Source organism: Anopheles nili, chromosome 3 (genome assembly GCF_943737925.1).
Source record: "Anopheles nili chromosome 3, idAnoNiliSN_F5_01, whole genome shotgun sequence".
In the NCBI taxonomy this organism is placed as follows: Eukaryota; Metazoa; Arthropoda; class Insecta; order Diptera; family Culicidae; genus Anopheles; species Anopheles nili.
The window spans coordinates 39,585,788-39,599,850 of NC_071292.1; the positions used below are offsets into that span (position 1 = coordinate 39,585,788).

The 14,063-nt window shown below is 42.0% G+C and overlaps 1 protein-coding gene across 1 annotated transcript in view; it reads right to left on the reverse strand.

The window, feature by feature from the left end:
* Nucleotides 1-228: 228 nt before the first annotated feature.
* The window catches only part of LOC128724269 (centrosomal protein of 162 kDa-like), a 29,375-nt gene continuing 15,540 nt past the window's right edge, over nucleotides 229-14,063 (reverse strand). Inside the window, exons 6-8 of the mRNA XM_053818008.1 lie at nucleotides 2,907-3,057; nucleotides 2,003-2,139; nucleotides 229-241 (exon numbers count right to left, since the gene is read on the reverse strand). Of these exons, the coding sequence (XP_053673983.1) occupies nucleotides 229-241; nucleotides 2,003-2,139; nucleotides 2,907-3,057 (301 nt within the window). The remainder of the gene's footprint in view (nucleotides 242-2,002; nucleotides 2,140-2,906; nucleotides 3,058-14,063) is intronic.

A 14,063-nucleotide genomic window follows, 5' to 3' on the forward strand; every position in this document is an offset into this window, starting at 1 on the left:
ATAAGTGTAAGTATTTTAACTATACACGATCGCGAAATAGCTCCGAGTTTACAAGTAGTTCCAGCTTTTACTTAAACTATTATGCTTCGTATTGTTTTGTATGGTCTACGCATTCGTTTGATAGCATAACAGATCAGTTTTGAAACAACAAGAAACATTCACTACTATGGTTTTTAATTTTAAAAATATGGAATCACCACAGATATCGATTCATGCTGTTGTTTCCTGTTACATCAGTGCCCTGTGAGACAGAATTTTTGAAAGTAAAAATGAGAAAATACAGATTTTTAACCTTCAAAATTATATTATTCAGTAAACTTTGGTATAAAACAAATGTCACTTAAGTAACCGCATGTTTCTCGGTATCATTTAGGCGACGGCTCGACACCCGGACCAAGATGAATACTTGGACTCCTCTAGTTGGTTTTAGACGCTAGGAGGCGCTACTAAATAAACAGCTTAGTTGCGAGCGGGCCCGAAGCGATTGGCCGAGAGAGGTCGCTGAAAGGGACAAAGTTCGAAATAGGAATCCGACGAACAGCCTGCAGTATTGGCGGTCTTTTCAAATCAGCACTCGGAGGAGCAAGATCTTTGTTTTATCTGTCTGTTAACAAATAAATATTATTAAAACGCTTGTTTTTTACTCAACTGTCTCATTGCATGAGTCAACTTGTACTCTTGTAAACTCATACTCACTATGGATGAGTCCAATTAATGAAATGTGAAAGATGGAAATACGGAGTGGCGTGGTAGCAAAGTATTGCAATGTAGATGTAAAATCGATGACAGAAAAATTGGTGGCGAGAGCAGATGATAAAATAAATGCAGCAAAAATAGAGAGAAGGAGAGAGTAAAAATGAAAAGCATATGACCAAGAGAGGAATTTATTAGTTAATAATTTTTGAATAAGATTTGATTTTGGAAAAATAGAAAAAATATAATAATGGAGAGGTAGTATAGGTGATAAAATAAGATAGTTCATACAATGATAGCGAAGAGAGAGAGTGAGAGAGAGAGAGAGAGAGAGAGAGAGAGAGAGAGAGAGAGCTGAAAAAGAACACAAAGTGTAATGATACTAATTGATAAGGGGAAGCATTTTTTTAAATTTACTGATTGAAATTGGGGTTTGAACTAAGTGCTGAGATAGTAGTAAAGCTTGTGCTCACATTTGTCTTCTGTGTATTTCAGAGTGATGATTTCTTTGCTGGCTAGGAATTCGGCTCTAATGTGTTGTTAGCCAGTCACATTTAAAGCCCCTTAGCACGGTTGAGGGCCCCCGGCACTCACTAAGTGACGACGTATACTTAACGAAGTTTCACTTGCCCTGTCATTAGCGTAAACATACTCTCCCCCATAACATAATGTCATAACGAAAACAATTGAAACGTGGTTTAGCACATGGTTTGGCATTCAGCGGCCAAAGGGAGTACAAAAAAGTTTACAAATCGGACGCATAAAGATGTCCTTCTTTGTATTTCGGGTATTCAGTTACCAACGAATGTGGCCCACGTGTTAGGTGCTGTGCTGATCCCTTTTAAGGTGATAGTAGAATCAGACCTAAAAAATAATATTGCTCTGTCTAGTCCCATCGCTTTCTTCACTCGGTTGCAAAGCTGACCGCCTAACACTGTCGCACACAGTTCAAGCCGAGGGAGTGTAACACGTTTAAGTGGTGCCACTCGCGATTCAGACGAGAGCAGAGTAATGCGAACTTATCCTGTTTTATTTTCGCATAGAACATTAATCGTAAGTTGCTTCAGACGCATCACAAAAGATATGTAACTGCAATCGAGTATCAGGTAACAGCGTATAGCGATTGATCTTTAAACCAGATAGAAGTGGCCAATCTTGGATGGATGCGGAACCACAACTCCTGCATCATAATTTTGGCTCGCATAATAATCGGAGAGATGAAACCAAGCGGATCGAACATGCGTGCTATGTTTTTTTTTAATGCCGGCCACCGCACCGGATCGCGAGCATAAAATTCAGCGGTATTTACCATTTATCCATATGCACATCATGTGCTAGCAAATTACCGATCCAGTTGTCCACGATCAACAAATCAGCACTCAGTTCGTACGGGCTCGATCGGGAGGATATTTTCGCATGCACCGTTTTCTTCACCGGGGTGGAAGACTGAAACGCACCGATAAGTGTGATGTTGATCTAATTGTGTTTTAGACCTAATCTATGAGCGAACCGGGTGCTCATCAGGTCAGGCTGACAGGCACTATCTAATAGTGCTCGCTCTGGATGCGTTATCATAGGTGTGCTTGCTTGTGTGTGCTGCTACGTAGTGTCTTTGTGTATTTGCCGAGTGATCGTCTGCGTTGTGTGGTTGGTGTGCCGGAACATTTCGCGCAACAGTGTGTGGTGAGCTGAATTGCAATGTCGACACTTGTATTGCGAAAAGCAATCGCGCGCTCGGTGATTGTCCTTCAAACAATTCAAGCATAACCTTTTAGACACTACATGTCCTCCGCACTCATAGTGATGAATCGCGGGCATCCCGTGATATTATGCTCATGTTGGCATATGATGCAGTTACGTGTATCACGAGAGTTGGACGGAAAAGTAGCCAGTCGAGTGAGAGTCGTTTGCTTCGGTGCGAAGTATAAGTGATTTCCGCTAGATGGCGCTTCGGTATTGTTTAATATCAGGGTTTCGAGCACTCGCATTCGGCGTAGCAAAAATACCACTAAGCTTTTGTAGCTTGGATTTTTATTTGTGGAAGCAAATTCCTCCCAATCACGTAGCGTTGTGACGGGTAGTTTTGTGCATAGTAAATGCTCTAGCAAACTGCTCCAAGCTTCTGTGTTTTCGCCCAAATGTGTTAGAGTTTTCATGTGGCGCTCGAATTCATCCACAAGCTGGTGAAGAAACACCGCGCTTTCTCGCTTTACGACATCCATTCCAAAAGGAGCTTGCAAATAACGCTTTTTCAACAGATACTCGTTGGAGTACCGATCTGTTAGTATCTTCCATGTGATCTCATAATTCGCGGCACTTATGGTGATCGACTCAATGACTTTGGCGGCTTCTTTATCAATGATGCTAGTAAATAATGGAATTTTTGAATGGTAGGTAATTCAGGGTTGTCATCAATTAGACCCTCAAAAGTGTCCCTCAGCGTAAGTAATTGCATATAACCACCATCGAATTTGGGAAGCGCGATGGTGGGAAGTTTGATGCCAACCAGAGGGCTAGTGCCAGAGCTTTGTGATGCGTTGATGCTCCATCCATCCATCCATCCTATTTACCTTTAATTGAGAGTGAACGCGTATGAGACGCGGCTCAAAGTCACCGCGTAAAGCAGCAGTTTGTAGAGCCTCTTCCTCGGTGGTTGCTGAACCTTCTAATAGGCACTGATTTTTTTCCAAATCAACGGAAAGTTGTTGGATATGCGCGTCTCTATCGCGTCTCGTTCCGGTAGAAAGTCGAGCGGCAACTTTTGGTGTCGATCTAGCGAGAAAGCAAAAATGCCCTTCGGGAAAACAATATAAAGCTAGACGCCGGCATGATCGATTATATAGTAATTTCATTCGCGATGAAAAAAAAACAAGAATACTTGCTGTGATACAACGTACGTTTCGCGCCAATAATGCAATGTGCTCACGAGAATCCGTAAATTAAGCATGAGGATGGTAAGTGGTTGAGCGCCGTAGTTTGAGGGCGCCAGGCACTAACTAAGTGACGACGTATATTTACCGAAGTTTCACTTGCCCTGTCATTAGTATAACACCTCTAATAAGGGCCCTATGCGTTGAAGTTTTCTTCGGAGTTAAGTTGTTTTTTGAATTGCGTATTTTCTTTATGAGTTGCGAGTCTGATGCGAGCTTTGTTTTCAGGTTTTTTTTTTTATTTTTGAAGGATAATTTCGTGTCTATCCATACGCCTAGGTATTTGTATTTTGTCACCTTTCTGTTGTGCTTTCCTCTATTTTTACGTTGAAATTGAGGTCTTTTTTGTCAAACAGTGTTTTGTTTTTGTTTTCCCGGGTTTATTTGTAAATTTAATGTGCAAATGTGCACCAGGTTGCAAATTTGTCAAGCGAGCTTTGTAGTTTAGTTCAATGGCTATAACTATTAACCGCAGAGTATATTTTAATGTCATCAGCATACATAAAAAGCGACTGACGTGGGATAGCTTGCAGCAAGTCGTTAATAAATAGAACAAAGAGTAGCGGATCAATGTTACTTCCTTGTGGGACACCAGACGAGCATGAGAATGTTTCTGAGGTAGTGTTACCCACTTTAACACAATATCATCGATATTCTAGATAGGTTTGAAACCATGTCACAACATTTCGACAAATGCCTAAATGCCTGAGTTTTTGTAGTAGCAAAATATAGTGTCAAATGCGGCTGTGAAGTCAGTATACACTGCGTCCAGTTAGCCTCCTGAATCCAAACACGTGAAACATTCAGAGATGCATTGCAGCAGATTTGTAGAGACAGAACGCTTGGGGATGAACCGATGGTGATAATCAGATATGTAGCGTTTACTGGAATTCATTACAGCGTCATGGACTATAAATTGAAATAATTTTTCCCATGAGCTCAGGAATGTTATGCCTCTATAATTGTTAGCACTGTTTCTAGATCCTTTTTTGTGAATCGACGTTAGATATGAATAGTTCGAGGCGGTAGGAAATTCACACTGACGAATGGACATTATAAATAGGTTCGTCAACGGGATACACAGAGCGTCTGCGCATTTAGCTAATACACATGATGGTATAGCATCAGGGCTAGGTTTGTATGAAAGCTTCAGCCTCTTGGCAGCAGTTGTCATGACTGAAGGTGTAACATTTACGTTGAGCCACGAGAACTCAAAAACGTTATGTGGTACTGTCTCAAGAGCTCGTTCGATAATAGAATCATTGACACTATGAGTTGAAAAGGCACTTTTGAATTTTTCAACAAAATACTCCGCTGGCAAATACTCCTTGGCATACACGTATGCTTATCATTGAGGTATATGCTTGTTGGTATGTTTGCCTGTTTCTGTTTGCTATTTGCAAATATGCAAAATGCTTTGGGGATAGCATACAGTTTTTGATGCAATTATTTCTCTTTCTCTCGTTTCTTTAAGAATCTGAACTTTGCTAAATCTTTTTTTACCTGTTAAGGTTTTCTAATGTTTGGTTCGCATGGAATGTCTTTCTGGCATTATTTTTGTTTTACCCAGCCATTTGGAGTTCTGTTGGTTCTATCAGCCATTGGGGATATGGGTAATGGTGTGCTTCTTGCTTTGTAGTATTACTTGTATTCGAAATTGGCTAGCAGCTTTTCAATGCGTGCCTTGTTGTTGCCCACTCTTAATTCCGGCATGGCTGGAAAGCTCATTTTAATTTTTATAATTCTGTGATGGATACTGTAATGCTCGGAATGATGGTCTGGTCTATTGCAGTATTGTTTTTCCTTGGATCTGAATTAAAATATGTTATTTCTGTATTTTGTAAAATAGCCAAGTTTGAGTTATTGATTAGGCTCACTAAAACTTTTCCTCTCGTGCTAGCAGATAGATTTTCACATGGTTCGTGGTGGGCATTAAAATCTCTGGTAATAATCGCGTATCTCTGTCGGTTTGTTATATTTAGTTTTTTTCCTATGACTCAGTTTTGACTTTGATTCCAGTAGCTTGTATGTAATTATTAGTATGTCAAATATTGATCTCTTCGAACTTGCATCTACTTTTTAGCATGATACACTTACCTCCATAGCCGTTTTCTCTAAGTTGGTAAATTGTGTTATAGCCCTTTTTCTTGGGGGGTGCGTTAATATTTGGGTTTATCCATGTCTCTTGCAAATATATGTGATCCAAATTTGCCTCTGCGACGACTGTTTTTAGATCATCGACGTTATTCTTTAATGTCTAAAGTTGTCTAATTTGGCATATTTACTTTTTCCAGTATGGGTGTGTTTGGTTTGCTGTTTGATTAACCGTTGGCAATATTGGTCGATCGTCAAACGGGATGATCTCATTATTATAAAGTGGATGAACCTCGGTGTCTGTTAGGATGTGGTCGTCTGTAGGTGGGTCTGTTTGTAAGCTTACTTGGTCCCGTCAGTTTACTTTTCGAACAAGTATAATTTTTTGTAGTTTTTGACCAGGAAATTACATAACATATTATAGGACAGAGGGTAAGGGCGTTCTACGAACATTTACCAGTAAATAGGGCAGATCCAATGTCATTTAAAACATTTGTCTATATTTTCATTTAAAATGCTCTTCTTTGCCTGTTTTTTTACGTACTAGTACTAATAGTCTAGTACGGATATCGGTGAGCCTATTTGCATTTTGTTCGGCCCGTAAAAAACACACTTGACTAACCTGACATAACTTTTTCTTCATGTTAGTTTCGGCAACAACCACCATATGATCAAAGTCACCCTTTTTATAACTTTCAATTGTTTTAAATCTTCCGCTATTCTCATGCGAAAGTTAACAAAAGATTTTTTTATATAATATGGGAAATTAATGCTAATTGCATTAGCAGCTCTCTTTGATATTGTTATATTAAACTTTGTCATGATTTGTTTGGGGAATGTTACGCATATAATGCCATCCGTTGCTTTTAAAATATCAATACTATGTCTCGATGTTACGCAGTACAATTCATACCTTCGTATGTTGATTCCACACAGCTATGTGGCTTGGACTGACAAGAATCGGTAGTAGTTTCTTCAAATGTCGTAAGGACAAACTGCTCATAATAGTCTTGATTTTAAATAGTACAATTTCTTTTCAAATTAAGAAAAACAAGCATATAAATTTATCAAGGATTTTCATTATAGTTTCATTATCTCTAGCATAACCTCATCCTTATGTGCTGCGAATGCAACCTCTTTTCTAAAATAAAGGAGTTTTTAAAACGATATTAAAATTACCTCTTTTATTCCGCTTTGGTTTTTTGAAAAATAAAAGAGACCAAGGGCGTGCTTTCCCTTCATATTTATTTGCCCACCTGACCGAGTTTTCCGCTAGTGGCCGTTGTCGAATATTGTCAATATTTAAAATGCCGCACCGTTAACGCGCATCCTCCGATCGTGTGGAAGACTTCTTGTGAATTTAAATTGATTCGCAACAGTGTGAAGAAAAACATTGCATGAAATTAACAAATTGAAAAAAAATTAAAAAATGCGAACATTTTCAAATTTATCATAATAAGGTGATTTTCCACCATCTGGAAAATCGGTTTGGTTGTGTAAAATCTTAAAGCAACATATGTTCAGAGTTGTACTTCTCCATGGTTTGATTAAAAAACCTAATTTTCAATAATTCTTTTTACCACAGCACTGAAAAACGATAAACCAGAGACAACTGTGGTAAATGTTTTACTGGTTGTCAAAATTGGTTCAGTGTCATAGAAAAGCAGAAATTAGCGAAAGGAACACCCTGTGTTTAACGTGTTCCTTTTCCTCGAGACGCTGAGTGCATTGAAATGGTATTCGTCAACGCAGTCGTGAAGTGAAAAGTGGCAGTCAAATTGCGCGTTTAGGTGTTTAGTTCGCTAGAAGATTGCGTTGTTTAAAAGATAAATTTATTGAAGATTTGTTCTATTAGCCACATGACATACGCTCTTGCGTACTGCATGTTATTTAGTATTAAGCAATTGTGCGTAAATTGCGACGAAGAAAGAAGAGACCGCAAAAAAGCAGGACGCTTGGATGTTTAGCAACTGTGCGTAAAATGCGACGAAAAATGAAGAGATAGAAAAAAAGGACGCTTGGATGTACGATCAAAATTTAGCAAGTGTGTTTCTGTTGCTCACGTCTGTTCGGTTTCGGCAGACAAAACGTGACATCGGTCGTTCTTCGGTATGGCATAGTGAGTATTTTCATGTTGCGATGCTTGTGGATTGGTTTGGATTAATCTGCTTGCTTGTTGAAATTTTAGATGTTGCAGCATGCTCTTCGGGAAAGTGCCTGAAGCTTCGCAGTGAGTACAAATAGATTGAGGTTATGATGCAGTGTATGTTACGGCTTTTGTGTAAGTTCCGGCGTAAATGGTGAGTACTGATGTTTCATCCTTCTATGTTTTTCTGTTGCTGATTATGCCAAAAGTCTCGTGGACCACCATGGCACACGCATTGGCTTTACAATTGACCGTGTTGTTAATATGAATTCATAGTTGCTAGGTTAGGTGTTGTTGGGATGTAGTAAAGAATGAGAAAAGACTTCTTTTTAAGTTCAAGCCCAGCAAGTAACTTCCGTTGGTCCGTTTTCATTGTGCATGGTTTAGTCCTATCAATCATGCGTTTTATATCGACTAAAACGTGAAGGGGTGTTTGCTGATGCTATCAAACCCTTAGTTCATTATTTTTCATAAACTGAAATTGAAATGCATTTGAAAAAATATGATGATTAGGTTTTATGAATTTTTTTGTAGATTTCGTTTTTCCATTTCTTCCCTACAACCGCTGAGAGCCTTATCCCGGGCTAACTCGGTTAGTTGTTATATTGTTTCTGTGTCTTTTGACTCTGGTATACTTCGGTAGTTTGGTGTGTGGGGTGGTGTGTTGGTAAAGTTAGCGCTTGGATGTGGTTAATGCCAATCCATTGTTGGCTGATGTGGTGTTGAAGACCGATGACAGTGTGCTGGGACATGTTTACTGGGACTGGGAATTGTCTTCCCATTCACCACATACACGAGAATGTTAAACGGGACCGGGACGAACCGCATTCGTCTCCCTTTAATGGTATTCATGTTTGAAATAAAAACGCTGAGAGCCCATGGAACCAGGGCCGCTGGGAAATCTGTGGTTAAATTGAATAGAGAAACCTCCCGAGCTCTTGGTTGGCGCGGTGGCGCGAAGAAACTCGTGAGAGGTAATCGACTTCTCAAAATAGTCACCTTCGGAGGCACCTAGTTTGGCCTTTTTGCCTAAAGACGCCATTTCATTTTCATTTTTTGATGTTTGTTTGTAACGACTTTGAATTCGATAGATTCATTCGCCTCTCTGAGCAATAGAATATTGGGTAAAAATGTATTTAAGCCCTCGTCCGACAGCATGGGTTGGTGTATAAGGAAATTAGCATTGACAGCACTTGGATTGACAGCATTTAGCCGATATTTTTTGTTTTCAACTAGATCAAATATGCTATAGATCATTTATTCAAATACACATTATTCAATTTGACCGTTGAAAGTAAAAATTAATTGTAAGAAGAGGAAGGGTGTTGTTGAATGTGTGAAGTTGGTGGGTGGGGGGGGGGGGGGGGACTTATACAAAATATCAACCCCTCCGCCCACCCAACAACCCTCTCACCCACCCAAACCCCACCCCCACTAATCGAACAATCTGATTGGTGGTTGGGGAGGGAGGTTTATGCAAAATATCAACCCCCCCCCCCCCACCCAACAATTCCAGACACGCAACAACCCCTCCCTCCCCTCCTCACAGTTTATTTTTACTTTCAACGGTCAAATTGAATAATGTGTATTTGAATAAATGATCTATAGCATGTTTGATCTAGTTGAAAACAAAAAAATATCGGCTAAGTGCTGTCAATCCAAGTGCTGTCAATGCTAATTTCCTTAGACACCAAACCATGCTGCCGGACGAGGGCTTAAATACATTTTTACCGAATATTGACTTATAGTTTGATGATGTCGGTTTGATAATTAAGTTTTTTATTCATAATTGGAAATTCGGAGAAATTTTCGAAGTTTAGATCGGTTTAGTTGATTGGGAGAGAGAATTGTTTTTATAAAGTTAGCAGGTTATTCGATATTTCGTGAAACCATGGCATCCAATCAGAATATGTTGCACAGTGATGAGTTGCACATTGCAATAATGACATAAAAGTGGAGTGGCTTTTTCAATTATGTGTTGGTGAGTGAGCCAGGTTAGATTAATTCGGAGGCGAGATAAGTAGTAGTTTCTGATCACTGCTTGAGGAGCTCCATATTTCACATTTTTTGTGTTGTTGTAGTGTTCGTAGTGATTTTAACCTGTTTTGCACGATTATCTGCTTTTCCATTCCCATTGATGTTGGTATGGCTTGAAATCCAAAAGCACAAAACGGAAGTAGGTTTTGCAAATTTTTCAAAGATTTGGATATTGTGGTTTTTGGAATAATCATTTTCTAATGAAGATAGAGCGCTTATACTTACTTACTTACTTATCAGGCGCTACAACCGCTTGGCGGTTTTGGCCTGCTCCAGGAGAAACCGGAACCGCTCGCGGTCGAGCGCCGTCGTCTGCCTATCGTTGATCCCGGCCTTTTTGGCGGACGCATCCACGCCATCACTCCATCTCAGTTTGGGCCTACCACGCCTCCTCTGTCCATGTGGGCAGCCTAAAAGGACTTTACGGGCTGGGTCGTCCGGTGCCATTCTAATGACATGACCAGCCCACCGGAGCCTGGCGAGTCTAATTCGCTGCACGACAGTGAGGCTATCGTACAGTTCGTAGAGCTCGTCATTGTATCGGCTCCTCCATTGTCCTTCCACACATACGGGGCCAAAAATCCTTCTGAGCATCTTCCTCTCGAACGCGGCTAAGAGGGTTTCGTCAGTTTTGGACAAGGTCCATGTCTCAGAGGCGTATGTGAGTACTGGAACTATGAGTGTTTTATATAGTTCCAGCTTCAGCCGTCGCGACAGGTATTTTGAGTGGAGAAGTTTCCTCAGGCTGTAGTATGACCGGTTGGCTGCCAGCACCCTTGCGCGTAATTCAACTTCTATGCTACTGTTGGTGCTGACTTTTGACCCAAGATAGGTGAAGTTTTGGACGACTTCAAAGGTTCGCTCACCTATCTGTACGTCACCCCTGCGTAGACTCGCATTAGTATTTGTTAGCAGGGCCGCTGACGGTGCCACCATCATTTTGGTTTTTGCCTCGTTAATCTCCAAACCGAGGTTCTCAGCCGCCTGCTCAATCCGTTTGTAAGCCTCTGCTACATAGGAGAGCCGCAAACCAATGATGTCTATGTCATCAGCGTATGCCAGAATCTGGATTGACTTGTAGAAGATGGTCCCCGAGGTTTCCACTCCTGAGTCTCGGATGGCCCTCTCTAGCGCCAGATTGAAAAGGAGACAGGCAAGCCCATCGCCCTGGCGCAGACCCTTGGTGGTAGCAAAGGGCCTTGAGAGTTTTCCATCCACCATCACCTGGCATGTGACGTTGGTCATGGTCATTTTAACAAGCCTGGTAAGCTTGGCCGGGATTCCAAAAGAACTCATTGCGTCGTAAAGTTTTACCCTGGCTATGCTGTCGTATGCGGCTTTGAAGTCTATGAAGAGATGGAAAGATTGGAGCTGTTGCTCCGCCATCTTCTCCAAGATCTGCCGCATGGTGAAGATCTGGTCAGCGGTTGATTTTCCTTTTCGGAATCCCCTCTGATAGTTTCCCACTATCTCTTCTACGAATGGGACAAGTCTCTCTTGCAAGACTAAGGAGAAGATCTTATAGGCGGTATTCAACACCGTAATACCCCTGTAATTGCTGCACTGTAGCCTGTCTCCTTTCTTGTATATGGGATAGATGATACCAAGATTCCAATCACAAGGTATCGATTCGCTATCCCACACCTCAGTAATTATTTGATGAATTTCGCGTTCAAGTGCTGCACCTCCGTTTTTGATCAGTTCGGCTGATATTCCGTCGGTGCCGGGTGCTTTATTATTCTTCAACCGACGGATTGCTTTTCGGGTTTCGTCGATGCTAGGTGGCAGTAGCATGATATCATCCGCTAGTGGAGCCTCTAGCTGTTCGTTGAACTGATCATTTAGTAATTCATCAAAATACTGAGCCCATCGCGAGAGGACCTCTGGCTGGTAGCTGACCAGATTTCCATCCTTATTTCGACAACAGGTCACCTTAGGTATAAAGGTTTTTCGATGACCTGCTATCTCTTGGTAAAACTTTTTTCCTGGGCCGTATCGCACTCTGATTCCTTGGAGCTCCTGCACTCGTTGTTCTTCCCACTGATGTTTCTTGGTGCGGTGTACTCTTTTTTCTTCTCGTCTGAGCCGTATGTAATTCTCTGCGCATGCCCGCGTTCTATGCCGCTGCTGCATTGCTCGGTATGCGCAGTTCTTACGTTCCGTCACAAGTCTACATTCGTCGTCGAACCAGCCAGATTTGGTGTTGCCCCGACGTGGTGGTAGTGTGGATTTTGCACAGTTCAATATCTTTGTTTTTAGAGCGCTCCACCGTTCGCTCGTAGTGTTGTATGGATTTGCTGGTAATAGAGACTCACCTAAAGCGGATTCGAATGCCTGTTGGACTTTAGCGTCCTTTAGGGAGTCCGTGTTGAGCCGGGCCTGCTTTTTTTCCTCATCCCCTTTGTCACGGGGACGGGCGATTCTGCAACGTATCACTACGCCAACCAGATAGTGATCGGAATCGATGTTGGCTCCTCTATAGGTTCTGACGTTTAACAGGCTCGACTGTCTTCGGCGGCTTATCAGCACGTGGTCGATCTGGTTGGAGGTGGCTCCATCTGGGGACACCCAAGTAGCCTTGTGGATGTCCCGACGCGCAAACTTGGTACTTCCCACAACCAGATTACTTGCTGCTGCAAGTTGGACCAATCTATTACCATTGTCATTACTGTGCTCATGTAGACTGTGATCACCAATGTATTGGCGATACATTGGCTCCCTACCGACTTTTGCATTGAAGTCCCCCAAGATGATTTTTAAGTCCTGCTTAGGGCACTTATCAACGATTTTCGCGAGGCGGCCGTAGAAAAGGTCCTTCTCCTCTTCGTCTTTATCTTCGGTAGGGGCGTGAACGTTTATGAGGCTAATGTTGAAGAATGCGCAGGGTGCATAGCCAATCATTTACAGCCTTGAAGTCGATGACCTCGGATTTTAGCCGCGCACCTACGGCGAAACCTGTTCCGAGCATATGGTGGCGGTCGTGGCAGCTGTAGTACAAGTGGTACCGTTTTTCACCACGTCTGCTTAGCACACCATTCCCTAGCCATCGTATTTCTTGTAGTGCTACAAGGTCCATATTCAGTGTGGCTAGGGCGTCATCTAGTTGCTTCAAGGCTCCGGCTCTGTGCAGAGTGCGTACGTTCCATGAGCCCATTATCATTTTCCGGGGGCGTTGCAAGGGTCGGTTACCGTTGAGTCCAGTTCGCAGAATGTCCTGATTGCTTTCCGTAGTCTAAGTTTACTCGAGGCAGGGTGACTGGCCCCGCGCTCGAGCCCCCAGTACCTCTGGAGGGCCTCGGAGCAGTTAAGTTTAGCGTCTGGCTGTCCCCCCGACGTTCAGACAGCCCGGTTACCCGCGCTGCCCACCCCCCTCCTGTTTAGCCATGCGCCACCATCCGCCCAAGGGGTTGGAACCAGCCCGTTTACCCAAGCTTAGATATACGATGATACATGTTACCGCTCTGCACGTCGGGGACGTGACGGAATAGGAGTTGGAAAGGAGAGCCTGTGTAGCCTTCTAGAGGCGTCGGATCCTAACCCATTAACAGAGCGCTTATACTATCATTGAAAATTATGTTTTGTTTTTCCGTCCAAAAGCAGTCTTTTGTAGCTGTTAATGAAGTGTTAGTTTCGACTGAGAAAGGAGAGGTGTTGATCGGAAGTTTCTTTGTAATTTATTTTTTGAGTAGATAGCCCATCCAACAGAAGAATTGAAAGGTGCTGCAGTCGATAAAATTGAGGTGATGCAGATGGTATTGTTGTGTTTTTATAAATTCAACGAAAAGCTGGCTGGTAGCAGAAATTTTTTCATATTGTTCCGGTTTTTTCTTCGCTAAGTTCCATGGGAGGGTATGAGTAAGCCTGTGATTTGTGGAAGCTGTTGAAGAGAGAGCTCATTTAGGATTGTATTTGCCCTTTTAGTCAAAGTATCGCAGGTTATTCCTTTTTCTAATAAGCGGCAAGTAGCCGCTATTGTTTTAAAGGTTGTGTTATGGGCGAGTGGTAGGCGACCACGTGACTTTTGCATAGAATAGAATTATTTGGGCTGGTGACGAAAGCTCCGAATGAATATTCAATAGCTGAATGATAGATGGGGTTGATTTTGCTCTCTAGAATGTCTCTTTGGCGAGAAACAATTTCAATGCCTTATACAGTTTTTGGTA